Below are 13,655 nucleotides of genomic sequence, written 5' to 3'. Positions count from 1 at the left end.
ACAAGACGTAGCCTTTACTGCAGCCTCAACAAAGTCTGCTGGTGAGAGACACCAGTCCCAGTGTTGCGTCCTTGGCGGGAAAACAGACACGAGAAGCAGCTGGAGTCCTCAGGTTCTTTTATTCAGCGTTCAGCTTACAGGAAGATGGCTTCAGCTCAGCTCAAACGCCTCGCAGCCCCTTATATAGGCAACTCCCGGGTAAATGGGTTACTTTTCCCGCGCCAGCACCCGCGCATGCGCACGGCGCTGGCGACAGCCTGTCTGGTCCCGGGCAGCTTTGCACCTGCCCGGGACTGCCTGCAAACGCCCGAGCCGTTTGCAAAGGCTCGGGACATAACACCCCTTTCCCCCGGGCTAAAACTACTACCAACATACAGCATTTATTTTATATAACATTTTGCTCCCCAGTGCTCCCACTGTTTACTGGCCTTTGCCTTGCCAGCAATGTTATGTAGTCTTCTAGGTACTTGGGAGATTTCTTTGCTCTCTGTGACCTTCTTAGCTGTGGGTTACTGGCATAAGTCCCCTGACTGGAGGGAGGCGTGAGCCTATTCTCTCTATTGTGCCCTGGTGTCTTCCAAGGACTGTGCCCCGATGCCTGGCCTGCTTGCTTGCCCACCGGGCTCGTCAGGCCAGGGCTTCTGTTGCTTTGTGACCTGGTTGACCTGCCTAGCTGTAGACCCTCAGGCCCCTTGAAGTGATAGCCGCTGCTGGGCGTCTCTGTAGGACCTCCTAGGTCAGTCCAAGACCTGTCAGGAGGCTGTCCATTCCCTGAACCCCATTCTGTGTTTGGGCTCATGTGGGTTTCTGTACTCTCCCAAAACTCAGGTGTCCCCTGATTTGTGCTAGGGGTGTTGTAGTCGGGACTTGGTTCCTCGACTAGCTCTGTGTATGTTTGACCCCTCTGTAGGATTTGGGGTAAGGTCAGGCCAACTTTGGGGATTGTGTGCCAGCTCTCTTGCGGGGAATGATTTGTTGGGATGCCCCCGGGTATCCTCCGTGACTGGAGTGCTGTGTGATATGTGTGGAAAGTGAGTATGCCCCCGGGGTGACTCCCTGGCTGGAGTAGGCGTGGATGCCTGTTGTGTGGGTAAGCTCCATGACTTCCTTTTCGGAGCAATTGCAGAATCTTGGGACGGGCCGTCTGTGGCTCCCTCAGTGGAGATGGGCAGTAACTCTTGCCCTTCCCTTTGCTCCAAAGGGTCCCCCTCCCCCCCTGGAAAAGACCCAGGAGTTTCAGCAGAAAAGTCCCGCCTAGAGCGGAGTTGGTCGATGTGCCGACGCAGGACACGACCGTTGTCCAGGGCAACCTCGTAGGAGAGAGGACCTGTGATCCTGGACACAGAAGCGGGGACCCATGTATGACCAGGCCCGTAATTGCGAGCCCAAACCGGGGCACCCACAAGTAGTTGTCTAGGTGCCCTAGGATGTGAGGTAGATGAAGGCAGTCTGTCCGGATGCAACCGGTCAAGTCTCGTAGTAAGTTGGCGCCCCCAACGAAGTTCAGCTGGACTTCTCCCTGTAGAAGTGGACGGTGTGGTGCGATAAGAAAGGAGAAAGTCAGCCAACCTGTGATGCCAGTCCCCGTAGGTGAGTCTCTTCAAGGCGTCCTTTGCGATGCGCACCATGCGTTCAGCCATACCGTTGGTGGAAGGGTGAAAGGCGCAGATGTGGCATGACGAATCAGGTTTGCCTGTAAGAAAGCTTGGAATTCGGAGGAGGTGAATTGAGGGCCGTTGTCAGACACAATGACATCTGGCAGCCCGTGTGCAGCAAAAATCCCCCTCAGTACCTGAATAGTCTTTGCAGTGGTGGTGGCGAGACAGGCACAACCTCAAGCCATTTTGAATGGCTGTCAACAAGGACCAAGAAGAACTGGCCCTGAAAGGGCCCAGCGTAGTCAATGTGCACCCTAGACCATGGGGACTGTGTTTCCTCCCATTTATGCACAGGAGCTTGGGGCATCTCTGGGCGAGATCGTTGGCACATGTGGCATGCGTGTACCTTAGCCTCAATATCTTTATCTAAAGCAGGCCACCACAAGTGGCTGCGTGCAAGAGCCTTCATACGAACAATGCCAGGATGACCCTCGTGGAGGGATTCTAAGACCCTAGTCCTCATTGAGGTGGGAATGACAACTCTGTTTCCCCAAAGCAAACAACCCTGAGAAAGGGACAATTCGTTCCTTTTGGACCAGAAACTCTGAAACTCAGGACTAGGGCAGTGCTCAGGCCACCCGGACAGGACCCAGGAGCGGACACGTGAAAGTGTGTGATCTGTACCTGTTTCAGCGGTAACATCCCTGGCACTAAGAGGAAGCTCGGGCAAGGCTTGGATTGATAGAATGTTGACAGCTGGCGCGGGGTCAGCTTCTACTACTGGCAGAGGCAACCTACTGAGGCCATCAGCATGGCCCATTTCTTTCCCAGGCTTGTGGAGTAATGAAAAATCATATGCAGACAAAAAATAGACCACCTAAGCATTCTAGGGGAAATGATGTGGGGAGTCTGCTTACGTGTGGTAAACAGTCCCAGCAGAGGCTTATGGTCAGTGAAGACCGTGAAATGCCTGCCATATAGAAAATCGTGGAATTTTTTAATTCCAGCAACAACAGCCAGAGCCTCCCTGTCTATCTGAGCGTAGTTGCGCTCGGCAGAAGACAATGTTCTGGAGTAGTATGCAATAGGAACCTGAGTTCCATCAGACCTGAGGTGACTCAGGACAGCTCCAACCCCGTAGGGGGATGCATCACAAGCGATGCACACAGGAAGAGACTCGTTGAAATGTGCAAGAACACTGTTAGAAGTGAGCAAGGCCTTGACTTCTTTAAAGCAAGCCTCATGTGCTTGTGACCACAGCCACACAGCTTGTTTGTCTAGTAGCCTGTGAAGAGGCTCAGCTACACTAGCTTTATGTGGAAGAAAAGAATTGTAGAAATTCAGGAGGCCTAAGAAGGCCTGAAGTTCGGCCTTAGACTTTGGCCTGGGTGCTTCTAAAATAGCAGTTAGTTTGGATTCAGCAGGATGAATCCCAGCAGCATCAATTTTGAATCCCAGAAATTCAGTAGAAGGCACCCCAATCTTGCATTTGTCTTTTCTGAGCTTAAGGCCTGATTTCCTGAATCTTAACAGGACAGCCCTAAGCCTTTCAGCTAGAATGTGTGTGGAGTCTCCTGCAATCAAGACATCGTCAAAGTAGGGGCAGACCCCTGGTATACCTCGTAGTGTGTTTTCCATTACGCTTTGGAAAATCCCAGGAGCGACATTCACTCCAAACTGTAGCCTTTTTACCTTAAAGGCTCCCCTGTGGGTCACAATGGTCTGAGCTATGGCAGCATCATCATCAACAGGCAGCTGTTGATATGCTTGAGCTAGGTCAAGCTTTGCAAAAACACGCCCCCCCTTGAGAGAGGCCAGGATGTGACTGACCACAGGAACAGGATAGGCATGTTGCTGCAATGCCTTATTGAGTGTGCATTTGTAATCAGCACAAATGCGAATGTCCCCATTTGCCTTTAGAGGCGTGACAATGGGGGTCTCCCATGGGCTGGAATCAACAGGTTCTAGGATTCCTTGTTGGATTAGTTTGTCTAATTCAGTGTCAATCTTACTTTTTAAAGCAAAAGGGACCCTTCTTGCTTTAATCCTAATGGGAGTGACAGTGGGGTCTAGCTTTAAGGACACAGGTGGTCCTTTGAATGTGCCCAGCTGGGGGCTGAAAACATCTGCAAATTCCTTGCAGACTTCCTGTAGGTCGAGTGTTTGTAAGCTGTTGAGTCCTGTGACGTGTATCCCCAGGGCCTCAAACCAATCGAGTCCTATGAGACTCGTTCTTTCACCCCCTACTACTAACAAGTCTAGTGGACCTTCAAAACTCTTGTATTGCACGTTAAGGGTGGCCTCCCCCTTAACACACACTCTTGAGTTCTGAAAATCAGTTAATACAATATCAGAAGGCCTTAACTTGGCCTTAGTCCCACTACTGGAACAAATCTTCCTAAATGTATGCAATGAAATGATGGAAAGGGCAGACCCTGTGTCTAGTTCCATAGATAATGGAACCCCTTGTAGCTTCACGTTGAGTGACAGCTTTTTCTTCATGGGCTTGTGTGTGCCTGTCCTACAGATGTTTCTACGCGAAGCGCAAAAACCTACCCTATTCTGGCTGGGGACTCTGGTACCCTTCAGGCGTTCTTCTTGAGGTTGTGCCTTTCGTCGGCCCAGACACACAGCTGCAATGTGCCCTTGTTTGCCGCATGCCCGGCAGGTAGCGGAGCGGAACTTGCAGTCGGTTCTCCTGTGGCGACCTCCACAGCCGATGCACTTGAGCGGAGCTGAAGAGCTTTCCTTCTGATTTTCTCCCTTCGCGGGGTGTAGACGGTCGACTTCTTCGTCCGGATCCTCCTCGGAGTTTCGTCGGACGTCTTCTTGGTGCACGGACGCACCCTCTGCACTGCTTCTGATCGGCCGCATGTTCTTGACGGCGCCGCCTGCTGCTTCTTCCGCGGTGGCTTCCCTTAAAGCGTCTTGGAAGGATAATTCTTCCTTAGCGAAAAGTCTCTGTTGTAGCTCTCGATGCCTCAACCCGCACACGAATCGGTCCCTCAGTCGTTCCTCGAGGTCCTTGAACTCGCAGGGCTTGGCGGCCTTCCGTAACGCGGCGATGTATTCCTTGACTGACTCACCGGACCGTTGATCCCTCTGCTCGAAGGTGTGGCGCCATGAGATAACGGACACCTTGGGGTGAAAGTGGTCCTTCAGCAGCTTCTTCAGGTCTGCGTAGCTTACAGACTCTACTGGAACAGGTGCTGCAAGGTTTTCTGCGATTTCGAAGGCGTCTTGGCCGCAAGCGCAAAGCAGGGTGGCAGCCTTCAAGCTATCTTCCCTCACTTGGTTTGCCTTGAAGTAGTTCTCCATTCTGGATACGTAGGACTCCCACCGCTCTGGATGTGAGACGTCGAATTCCGCAAGCCTTCCGATTTTCGCCATCTTCGGATCTTCAGGAGACGGGTCTATCAGCCAGCCTACCCCCGAATGCGCACTGGATTGGCGGGCAGCTGCTGAGTCAACACCGTTCCTCTTCCGCCGCTCAGGACTCCTTGGGTAAGCTTACACTTTTTCCTTTCCAGGTAGTGCAAGGCATCCCACCCTCGTCGCCAGTGTTGCGTCCTTGGCGGGAAAACAGACACGAGAAGCAGCTGGAGTTCTCAGGTTCTTTTATTCAGCGTTCAGCTTACAGGAAGATGGCTTCAGCTCAGCCCAAACGCCTCGCAGCCCCTTATATAGGCAACTCCCGGGTAAATGGGTTACTTTTCCCGCGCCAGCACCCGCGCATGCGCACGGCGCTGGCGACAGCCTGTCTGGTCCCGGGCAGCTTTGCACCTGCCCGGGACTGCCTGCAAACGCCCGAGCCGTTTGCAAAGGCTCGGGACATAACACCCAGAAAAAAAGAAAGGAAGAAATAAGACCCCCCAAAAAAAGTCTGGATCGTGGGTGTGGAGACAGCAGCAGAGAAAAATCACAAAATACAAACACCTGCAAAAAAAAGAAGTAAAACAACTCTGGCAAAGGAAAGCAAAGGTAGCACCAATAGTAACAAGTGCCTTGAGTGCAATCCCAAAAACGTCTGGAGCATCTCTTGAACACCTTTGGCATTGACAAATTCACCATTGGTCAATTGCAAAAAGGTAGCTTGACTTGGAACAGCGTAAATCCTGCATCAAGATTTTAATACCATCAAAGAACAACATCTACCTATCCCAAAACCTTGGGAAGGACTCAGTGCCTGAGTCTGGCTGAGGAATTCTGGGAGTTGAAGTCCACAAGTCATCAAAGGGCCAAGTTTGAAGACCCCTGCAGTAGATGAATAAAAATGCCAGATTCAGTCTAAACATCTGGCTGAAAGTATGAGAACCCATCATAATAATATTAAACCATGAATGAAGGCGAATCTATGTGTCCCAGGATCGTGTTCCAAGATCTGATCTGGGTCTATCACCGGGACCAGAGGTTTTGGTCTTACGAGCTTTCAGATGGCAGATCTTCTCTCTCACCAAAATGTTATCTCCCACCACATTCCGGTAGAGAGAAGTTCTCCGAGGATTTTCTCCAGCACAGGTCTGAAAGTTTGGAGGACTATACCTCCGGTCCCAGTAACCGACCCAGATTGGATCCTGCAACATTAATTCCCACAGCAATAAGCATAACTTCCAGCAACACCCATATAACCACTGTAACAAGCTCTTTCACGGAGTCTAGGCTGACCCATAAGAACAACACGGTCATACATTTAATAGGACAAAATTAAATATGCACCAGATTGCAGGGGTAATTGGAGAAGTTCAGAACTATTTATTAGGTAAGTGTCACAAATAATAGCTGGGGTGGGCAGGGTGGAGACAGAGATAAAATCTCTATTGAGCTCCTAGGACTCTTGGTGACTCCGCTGCGGAGTTTTCTTGACCAGCGTTGAGAAATATTTGGCTCTGCCTTCTTCAGAAAAAAAAAATCTCACAGGAATTAATTGCCCAGTTTTTATAAACGTCTTTGAAAAAAAATCCAATTTTTACTTAGTCTTGTGACTCTTGTCTCGACCCTCAAGCAAAAAGATGCAGCCAGATTTAGTTTCATAAACTGGATTTATACTTCCATCTGCTGGTGAAGGAAATCATTACACCTCCTCTTAAAAATCCTTGGTAGATTTTTAAAAATAATTTTATTAACAATTGAAAAACCAAGTAGATTTTCTCAATAATACATAAAGGGAGGGCTAATGTCGATGCGCTTTTAAATCCATCTTATTTGAAGACCTCCATTGCAATGAATAAGACTTCCAAAAGTTCTGCTCCCATTAAACTGAAGAAGTCTTTTCTGGGAAAACATCCCATGGAGATACTTATTTTTTTAAAAAAATATGGGCTATCTGTATTACATAAATAAAATCTTGGAGTTAGGGGACATGAAACTCACTGGATTTATTTGTTTACTAGTTCCAACTCCCTTTTGCTTTCTCCTCCTCCTCCTCCTCCTCCTCTTCTCCTCCTCCTCCTCCTCCTCCTCTTCTCCTCCTCCTCCTCCTCCTCCTCCTCCTCTTCTTCTTCTTCTTCTTCTTCTTCTTCTTCTTCTTCTTCTTCTTCTTCTTCTTCTTCTTCTTCTTCCTTCTTCTTCTTCTTCTTCTTCTTCTTCTTCTTCTTCTTCTTCTTCTTCTTCTTCTTCTTCTTCTTATTCTTCTTCTTCTTCTTCTTCTTCTTCTTCTTCTTCTTCTTCTTCTTCTTCTTCTTCTTCTTCTTCTTCTTCTTCAGAATACTGCAGAATTCCTATATTTGACGATCTATTCAGTCCCCTGTCCTATTAGTTTTATCTCTCTCTCTTTTTTTCCGTTGTTTAATTTGATGTCCAAGGCTCGCAGTTGGCTGAGGAATCCGATGTTTGGACAGATGCCTCTGTGAGAGTCCACTGACTTCAAGGCTTCCACAAGTGTCAGGTTTTCGTGGATCATCAAATATGCCAACACTAAAGTAGCCGAACGGCTTAGCCCCATCGCACAGTGGACAAAGACCTTGCCTGGAAAGACATCACATAAGCAACTTTGAATGCACAATCGTGTACAATAGTGTACAATTAATAGGCCACCAGGGGTGTCCACAAGAAAAATCAAAAAGGGGATTGGGATCATGCCATCAAAGCTTACTTGATTTTTATGCGTTGTGACACACATAAAAAACATTCGGAGCTTTGACTGAATTATCACAACCATAATCTTGATTTTTTTTCCCACCCAACTCTTCAGACACCTCTTTGCAAACTCTCTCCAAACCCTATTGTCTGGTGAATAATCTCAGGCTGAATTTACATGAAATTAATATTACATCATTATTGGAATCTGAATCTTGGTTCTTCATAGCAAGCAAACTCTGCTAGCATAGCACACCAGCTACTAGGAAAGTGGAAAGGATAATCATCCATAATATATTGTTTAAAATCATATCTTCATATAAACTATATAGAACCGTAGAATCGCAGGACTGGAAAGGACCTTGGAGATCTTCTAGTCCAGCCCCCTGTCCATGGCAGGAGACCTTACATCATCCTGGACAAATGGTTATCCAATACTTGGAAGGCTGTCCAATCAAAGTTACAAAAATCGAGATAAGTAAAGTTTTAGAGAGAGTAAAGTTTTTTGTATATCTCTGCTACTTTCTCACAGGGTCTGGATTTTTGTAGTCATACATTTTTGATTGGGTAGCCCTAGATATGTGATTGGATTAAGCCCAGCAATAACCTCTCTGGGCCAAGACAAATAAAGCCTCAGAGCATAAATTGTAACAAAACATATATATCTTATTTGAGGCGGGCAAGGCTGTAACTATTCTCCTTTTTACATGAAATTGTAAGAATCACACACGTGGACGGAACAACATGCTTCAGAGTCCATGTCTTCATTTTCTGTTTAACTCTAAACATCACTGGCTGCAACTTTAACAGGTGGAAATAAGAGAAAGAAAACCCTTTAAAAAAGGCATTACTGTATATATGTACATATGCAATTTCCCACCTATGGATATCATTGTTTCACAATATATTCCTTGAAGAGTATACTTCTCTAACTTGAACTGCTATTCCAGACAGAGATAAATAAATCCATATTTTACTATTATGGTTGAGGTTGATTGTGATTGCACAGTCAGCCAGATGTTTAGATTGGATGTGGCATTTTGTATTATTATTGTTGTTGTTGTTGTTGTTATTGTTATTATTGTTATTGCTATTGCTATTACCACCACTGTTGAAGAGTCGGTTCTCTTGGGAAGATTTGAAAAATCATTTTGGGAGGGAGCCACTTCTGCATTGCTTCCAGGAGTTAGCACGGCTGTCTCCATGAAGTTCTCAGATGCTGAACTCAACTTTAGAGCGTGTTGCTTTTCCAAGCTTCCAAGTCGCCCTCTTTTTCCTACTTACTTGGTGTAGAAAATTCTAATTCTAAGCATGAAGAATTAAACCGATCTCCTTTTACTTTATAATCACTGGCAATGATGGGCCAGAAGAGCCACCTCTGTCCAAAAAAGCTTTCCTGAACCACAATAAGCAAAGGCTTCCAGCGTCCATAGACGGCACTGAAAGCACAGCCCTGTTTTTTGACGCCATTCCTCATTTTTTGGGTAATATATTTTATTGATTTTTTTAAACATAGATCACTTAATAATTGGTAAACACATTCCTCTTTTTTTAAAAATCTCTCCTTACCTCCTGCAGTATTTAAGGCCTTGTGTATGAAATCAGCAGCCTCGTGGAAGAAGACACTTATGTCGAAGGAGTTGTCGTCAAAAGCTTGCACCCCGTAGTACTGAATCGGCAGGTCCCGGTAATAGCGGACTCCAGTGTTTATGTTGTAGGGCCCGTCGGCTGCGTTAAGGATGTGACTGATGCCAATGCTCTGAAGAACGGATTTACTTCTTGCTGCCAATCTGTCAATCAAAAAAAGAGGAAAACTGGAGAGCCATCATCGCCCCATTACATCGCCCCACCCCGCCTGGTCAGGCAAGGAGGGCAAGCCACGGAAGCCATCAGTTAGAGAATTTTGGCTGGCAGGACTCCGGAAGGCAGCCTTCTCTATCAGTGGCTTCCATCCTGATGGGCAGTCTGCTAAATCGAGGCAAGGCTGTGGCGTGCTCTTGAAAAAAAACTGGGGTGCTTGTAATTGGGGAGTCTGTCTGGCAAGAACAAAGAATGCTTGTTCACAGAGAATATGCAGGTGTAACAGTTGCAGCAATTCTAGGTTACCGATAACAGTAACAAAGAGTTAAACATCCTGCAGACCCCAGCAAGAAGTTAGGAATAGAGATGGCCTGGAGCAAATAGAATCTGTATTAGATAACTTCATTAGCCAAGGCGTAGGAGTAGGGATGGCTTGAGACCAATAGAACAAATTGTTAGATCATTACTAAAATGTTTATTAGATGATATTTCTTACATATTCCACCTTGTCCTGCCTTCTGCTTTAGTGATGATGGCTGATGAATTCTGGGAGTTGAAGTCCACAAGTCATAAAAGGGCCAAGTTTGAAGACCCCTGGTATAACATAGTTATTCCTGGCCTTTTGGAAACATCTGAAGACCTGGCCCTGCCAACTCACTTGGGGCCCACAGAAGAACTTTCAGCCATGGGCTTAGTTATTCTGAATGTTAAATGTGTTATCACTGTCTAAATTTACCTTGTATTGAAATATGTATGCAGTTTTTAATGTTTTTTTATGTCTTATTATGCCATTTCCTTACGCATCTCCAAGGTAGAGGTTGGGCCACACTTGGTCCACGTGATTGTCAGATCCTCCTCTGGTCCATATCAGTCTTTGCAGTTCGGAGAGGGCTGGGGTCTCGTAATGGTGTCTCCTCTCTGGACTAGGATCGAGGGAAGAACAGGTGCTTAAATTGATCATGGCTGCTTTCTATACTTGTGTTCAAGCGATGGTTCCCCACCGACCTTTCTGGAAACAAAGAATTAGGTTTTCCATTAATTATGACATTTTGCATATAACTAGTGTTCTAGATTGCTCTATTCTTCTCCTGCATGGCTTTTTTTGTTGGCCTTTGGGAGGAAAAAAGGGGGGAGGTCCTTCTTCCAGTTCAGCATGGAAACATGTGGAAAAATAAGAGAGCTAAGAATGAATGGTTGTTGAAGGATTGAGGGACTGAATACAAAGTGAGTGACCAGGATAGAAGGACTTCAGGATGATTTGAAAGAGAACGAATGAGGATCAAAGCAGAAAACCAATATAGGAAGAAAAAGTTAAATGAACCAAGACAAAGAGAAAGACCGAGACAACGGTGGTTGGACTGAGCTGGTGAGATCCTCAAAGACAGAGAGACGAGAATCTCACAGGACCACAAAAACAGTACAGGAAGCTATTGATGGAGATGGTAGAAGTAAGGAGCATTTGCGAAAGCAGATGTGGAGAGTGTGCTGTGTTGACATAAACTACTTTTCTTTTCTCAAACCTCATGTTTTTAAATTCTTTGGCTTATGAGTTTGTCCCCCTTTTTTTCTACATACACTGGTGGTGGTTGATGGGCCGAATAGTGGATCCCACTTCACCCCCTGCACACCTTGCTCCCCGCTTTCCCATCTTTTTAGCATAATTTATAATTTTATTGCTATTTTAAATATAGCAATATGTGTGTATGTGCTTGTTTGTGTATGTGCATGCACGCGCGCGCACACACACACACACACACACACACACACACAGAGTTTTATTGTTTTTAACCTTGTAAGCCACCCAGAGTCACCTTGTGGTGAGATGGGACACAAATGAATCTAATAAATAAATAATACTGCACAACACTGCTCACCCCTTGCTTGCCAAGAAGCGTGAGGTAGCCCCCCCGCCCCCCGTTGAGCACATTGCCATAATCCAAGGCAGGATGTCACCAAGGCCCGGATGACCGTTCTCAAATGCAGCCAGCTCAGGAAGCGATGAGGCTGGTGCACCGATGCGACTGTGCCAAATTGTTTGTCCCCACAACCTGTACATTACCTGGTAATCCAGCAAATCCAGGTGAGGTTGAAGGAGCACATCCAAGCTGTAGGCCTGCTCTTTCAGTCCCCAGATCTGGATTTCCTCTCCACCAACAAGACTTGGGTATAATTTCAGTTTGTTTGCCTTCATCCAGCCCATTACTGTCTTCAGACAGTGTTCAGTGATCCTTCCATGGCCTTGAATAGTAAGGAGGAATAGCTGACATGCTGCAGCTAAAAACTGCTTCCCGGGACATTTTTTTTTTTTAGCTTAACAAGCATTGCACTGACTGCTTGGAACTCAGTAATCTCTTCTCTTCCCTCCTTATTTTTATAGAAAATTGGAAACGTCAGTTAATATCAAGCATCTTTGCAGTGAAGATGGGCATCTATGTCTGGATGGCTTCCGTCTATCGGAGATAAATCTCTGCAGTGGCAGAGAGCTAGTTTTCCCTGAGGCCATTATCCCTGCTTTAAATAAATCTCTGCCTTTCTGACAGAAGGGAACACAGGCATATTTTTATCCCAGTCTAATATTAGATCACACTCAGGCGAAATCACATCATAAACTGGATGTCCTTGTGTCTCCTAAACCTTAAGAAGGATGCCGTTTAAAATAACAGGTGTGTGTGTGTGTGTGTCTGGATTTGATTCATGCAACTGAATTTTCTCCCTGCGTGAATTCCTTCAAACTCACCCAAAATCAGTTTGGGGAGATGCTTTTCATTGCCTAGGAGGAAAACATTGGGACTTGTAAACTTCCTTTCAGACATACATTATTTAGGTATCATCATCATCATCATCATCACAACAACAACAACCCATTGACTTTGCTTGTCAGAAGGTCGCCAAAAGGGATCACGTGACCCAGGGACACTGCAACCATCATAAGTACAAGTCAGTTGCCAAGTGTCTGAATTTTGATCATGTGACCCAGGAACACTGCAACCGTCATAAATGTGAGTCAGTTGCCAAGAATTTTGATCACATGACCACGGGGATGCTGCAACGGTCGTAAGCGTGAGAAACGGTCATTTTTTTCAGTGTAACTTCAAGAGGTCACTAAACGAATGTTGTAAGTCGAGGACTGCCTGCGTTTTAGTAGGATGAAGAGCAGAGGAAACCACACAGGAAGATGAGGTCATTCTTCAAATCACATTTATTGCAAACAGAAAGATTGGTACCTGGTTACAGTTGGTTATTTCGCTTGATCTCTTCTGCAGAATCCTTGCAGGCACCTGCCTCCGTCAGCCACAAGTCCTGAAGCCTATGCGAATCCTTCTGGCTGCTTTCTTTTTTTAGTCACCAACACCCAACCCTCTGTTGGATAAACCCTGTTTCTACACGGTGTGTTTATAGATTAAGTTCCTGATTCTTTTGGCTTGCACCTGGCTTTCAGCCGGCCCTTTCGCCACTGCATCCGGCAATCGGAGCAGAAAGATGAGAAGAAAAACACTTTCCAAATAATAGCTCAAGATTCTTAAAAATCTAACCTGGGAAGGACTGACGGTTGAGACAGGATTGCAGATGCAGCCTTTGAGTGGGAGAGGCTAACCTTACAGTATATCTTCCTTGCCATAGTAAAAGGGCGACTCTGAATTTGCATTCTATCCCGGGGCTGCATAAAATTTAAATCCAGCTCCTGCCAAATTATTTATGTTTTGCTACTATTAAAACTACAGAATCTATTCGATAGAGAATGTTAAATATTGATATCCCGTTGTGATATGCTTTTGAGCAAACTTGGCACGTCTAAATTTGTGGATCTCAACTCCTAGCATGCTGGCTGGGAGAATTCTGGGGCTTGAAGTTCATACATGTTCAATTGCCCAGGTCGAAAAACATTGATTTAGAGCAATGTTTCTCAACCTTGACTATTTTAAGGCATGGGGACTTCAACTCCCAGGATTCCACAGCCAGCATTGCTGGCTGTGGAATTCTGGGAGTTGAAGTCCACATGCCTTAAAATGGTCAAGGTTGAAAAACATTGATTTAGAGGTTTCCTCCTGAAAAGAGACAGGGGAGGCGTCCAACCTTTGCTGGTTTCTGCTGTGATTCAAACTGTTTCAGAGCATAGGCAGGCCGCTTTTGCTCTCTGTCAATGACACTGTTGGATTGCAGGGTGACAAAAGATCAAGTTTT

General features: G+C 46.1%; 1 protein-coding gene across 2 annotated transcripts; it reads right to left on the bottom strand.

Annotated features, from left to right (window-relative positions):
* Positions 1–7,273: 7,273 nt before the first annotated feature.
* LOC120306419 (dual specificity protein phosphatase 13-like) lies at positions 7,274–12,966 on the bottom strand. 2 transcript variants are annotated; one of them, XM_039339627.1, is made up of 4 exons: positions 12,698–12,966; positions 10,274–10,482; positions 9,243–9,463; positions 7,274–7,562 (listed from the first exon to the last, which is right to left on the bottom strand). In XM_039339627.1, the coding sequence occupies exons 2-4, from the start codon at positions 10,432–10,434 to the stop codon at positions 7,330–7,332; spliced, it is 615 nt and encodes a 204-aa protein (XP_039195561.1). In that variant the 5' UTR covers positions 10,435–10,482; positions 12,698–12,966; the 3' UTR covers positions 7,274–7,329. The 2 variants fall into 2 exon arrangements, with proteins under 2 accessions (XP_039195561.1, XP_039195560.1); XM_039339626.1 differs by lacking the exon at positions 12,698–12,966 and adding an exon at positions 11,533–11,986 and having other exon boundaries at positions 7,275–7,562.
* Between the last annotated feature and the right edge of the window lie 689 nt (positions 12,967–13,655).

The sequence above is a fragment of the Crotalus tigris genome, unplaced genomic scaffold (assembly GCF_016545835.1).
Source record: "Crotalus tigris isolate CLP2741 ecotype Arizona unplaced genomic scaffold, ASM1654583v1 scf7180000017736.1026742, whole genome shotgun sequence".
Lineage (NCBI taxonomy): Eukaryota > Metazoa > Chordata > Lepidosauria > Squamata > Viperidae > Crotalus > Crotalus tigris.
Note: the sequence above shows the minus strand (reverse complement) of the source record. Positions and strands in the feature narration are given on the sequence as shown.

Coding starts and splice junctions, on each gene's coding strand:
- LOC120306419 (XM_039339627.1), bottom strand. CDS start 10,434: ATGATCAATTTAAGCACCTGTTCTTCCCTCGATCCTAGTCCAGAGAGG. Junction 9,464..10,273: donor AACCTCTACCTTGGAGATGC/GTAAGGAAATGG, acceptor TTTGATTGACAG/ATTGGCAGCAAGAAGTAAAT. Junction 7,563..9,242: donor GGCCTTAAATACTGCAGGAG/GTAAGGAGAGAT, acceptor ATGTCTTTCCAG/GCAAGGTCTTTGTCCACTGT.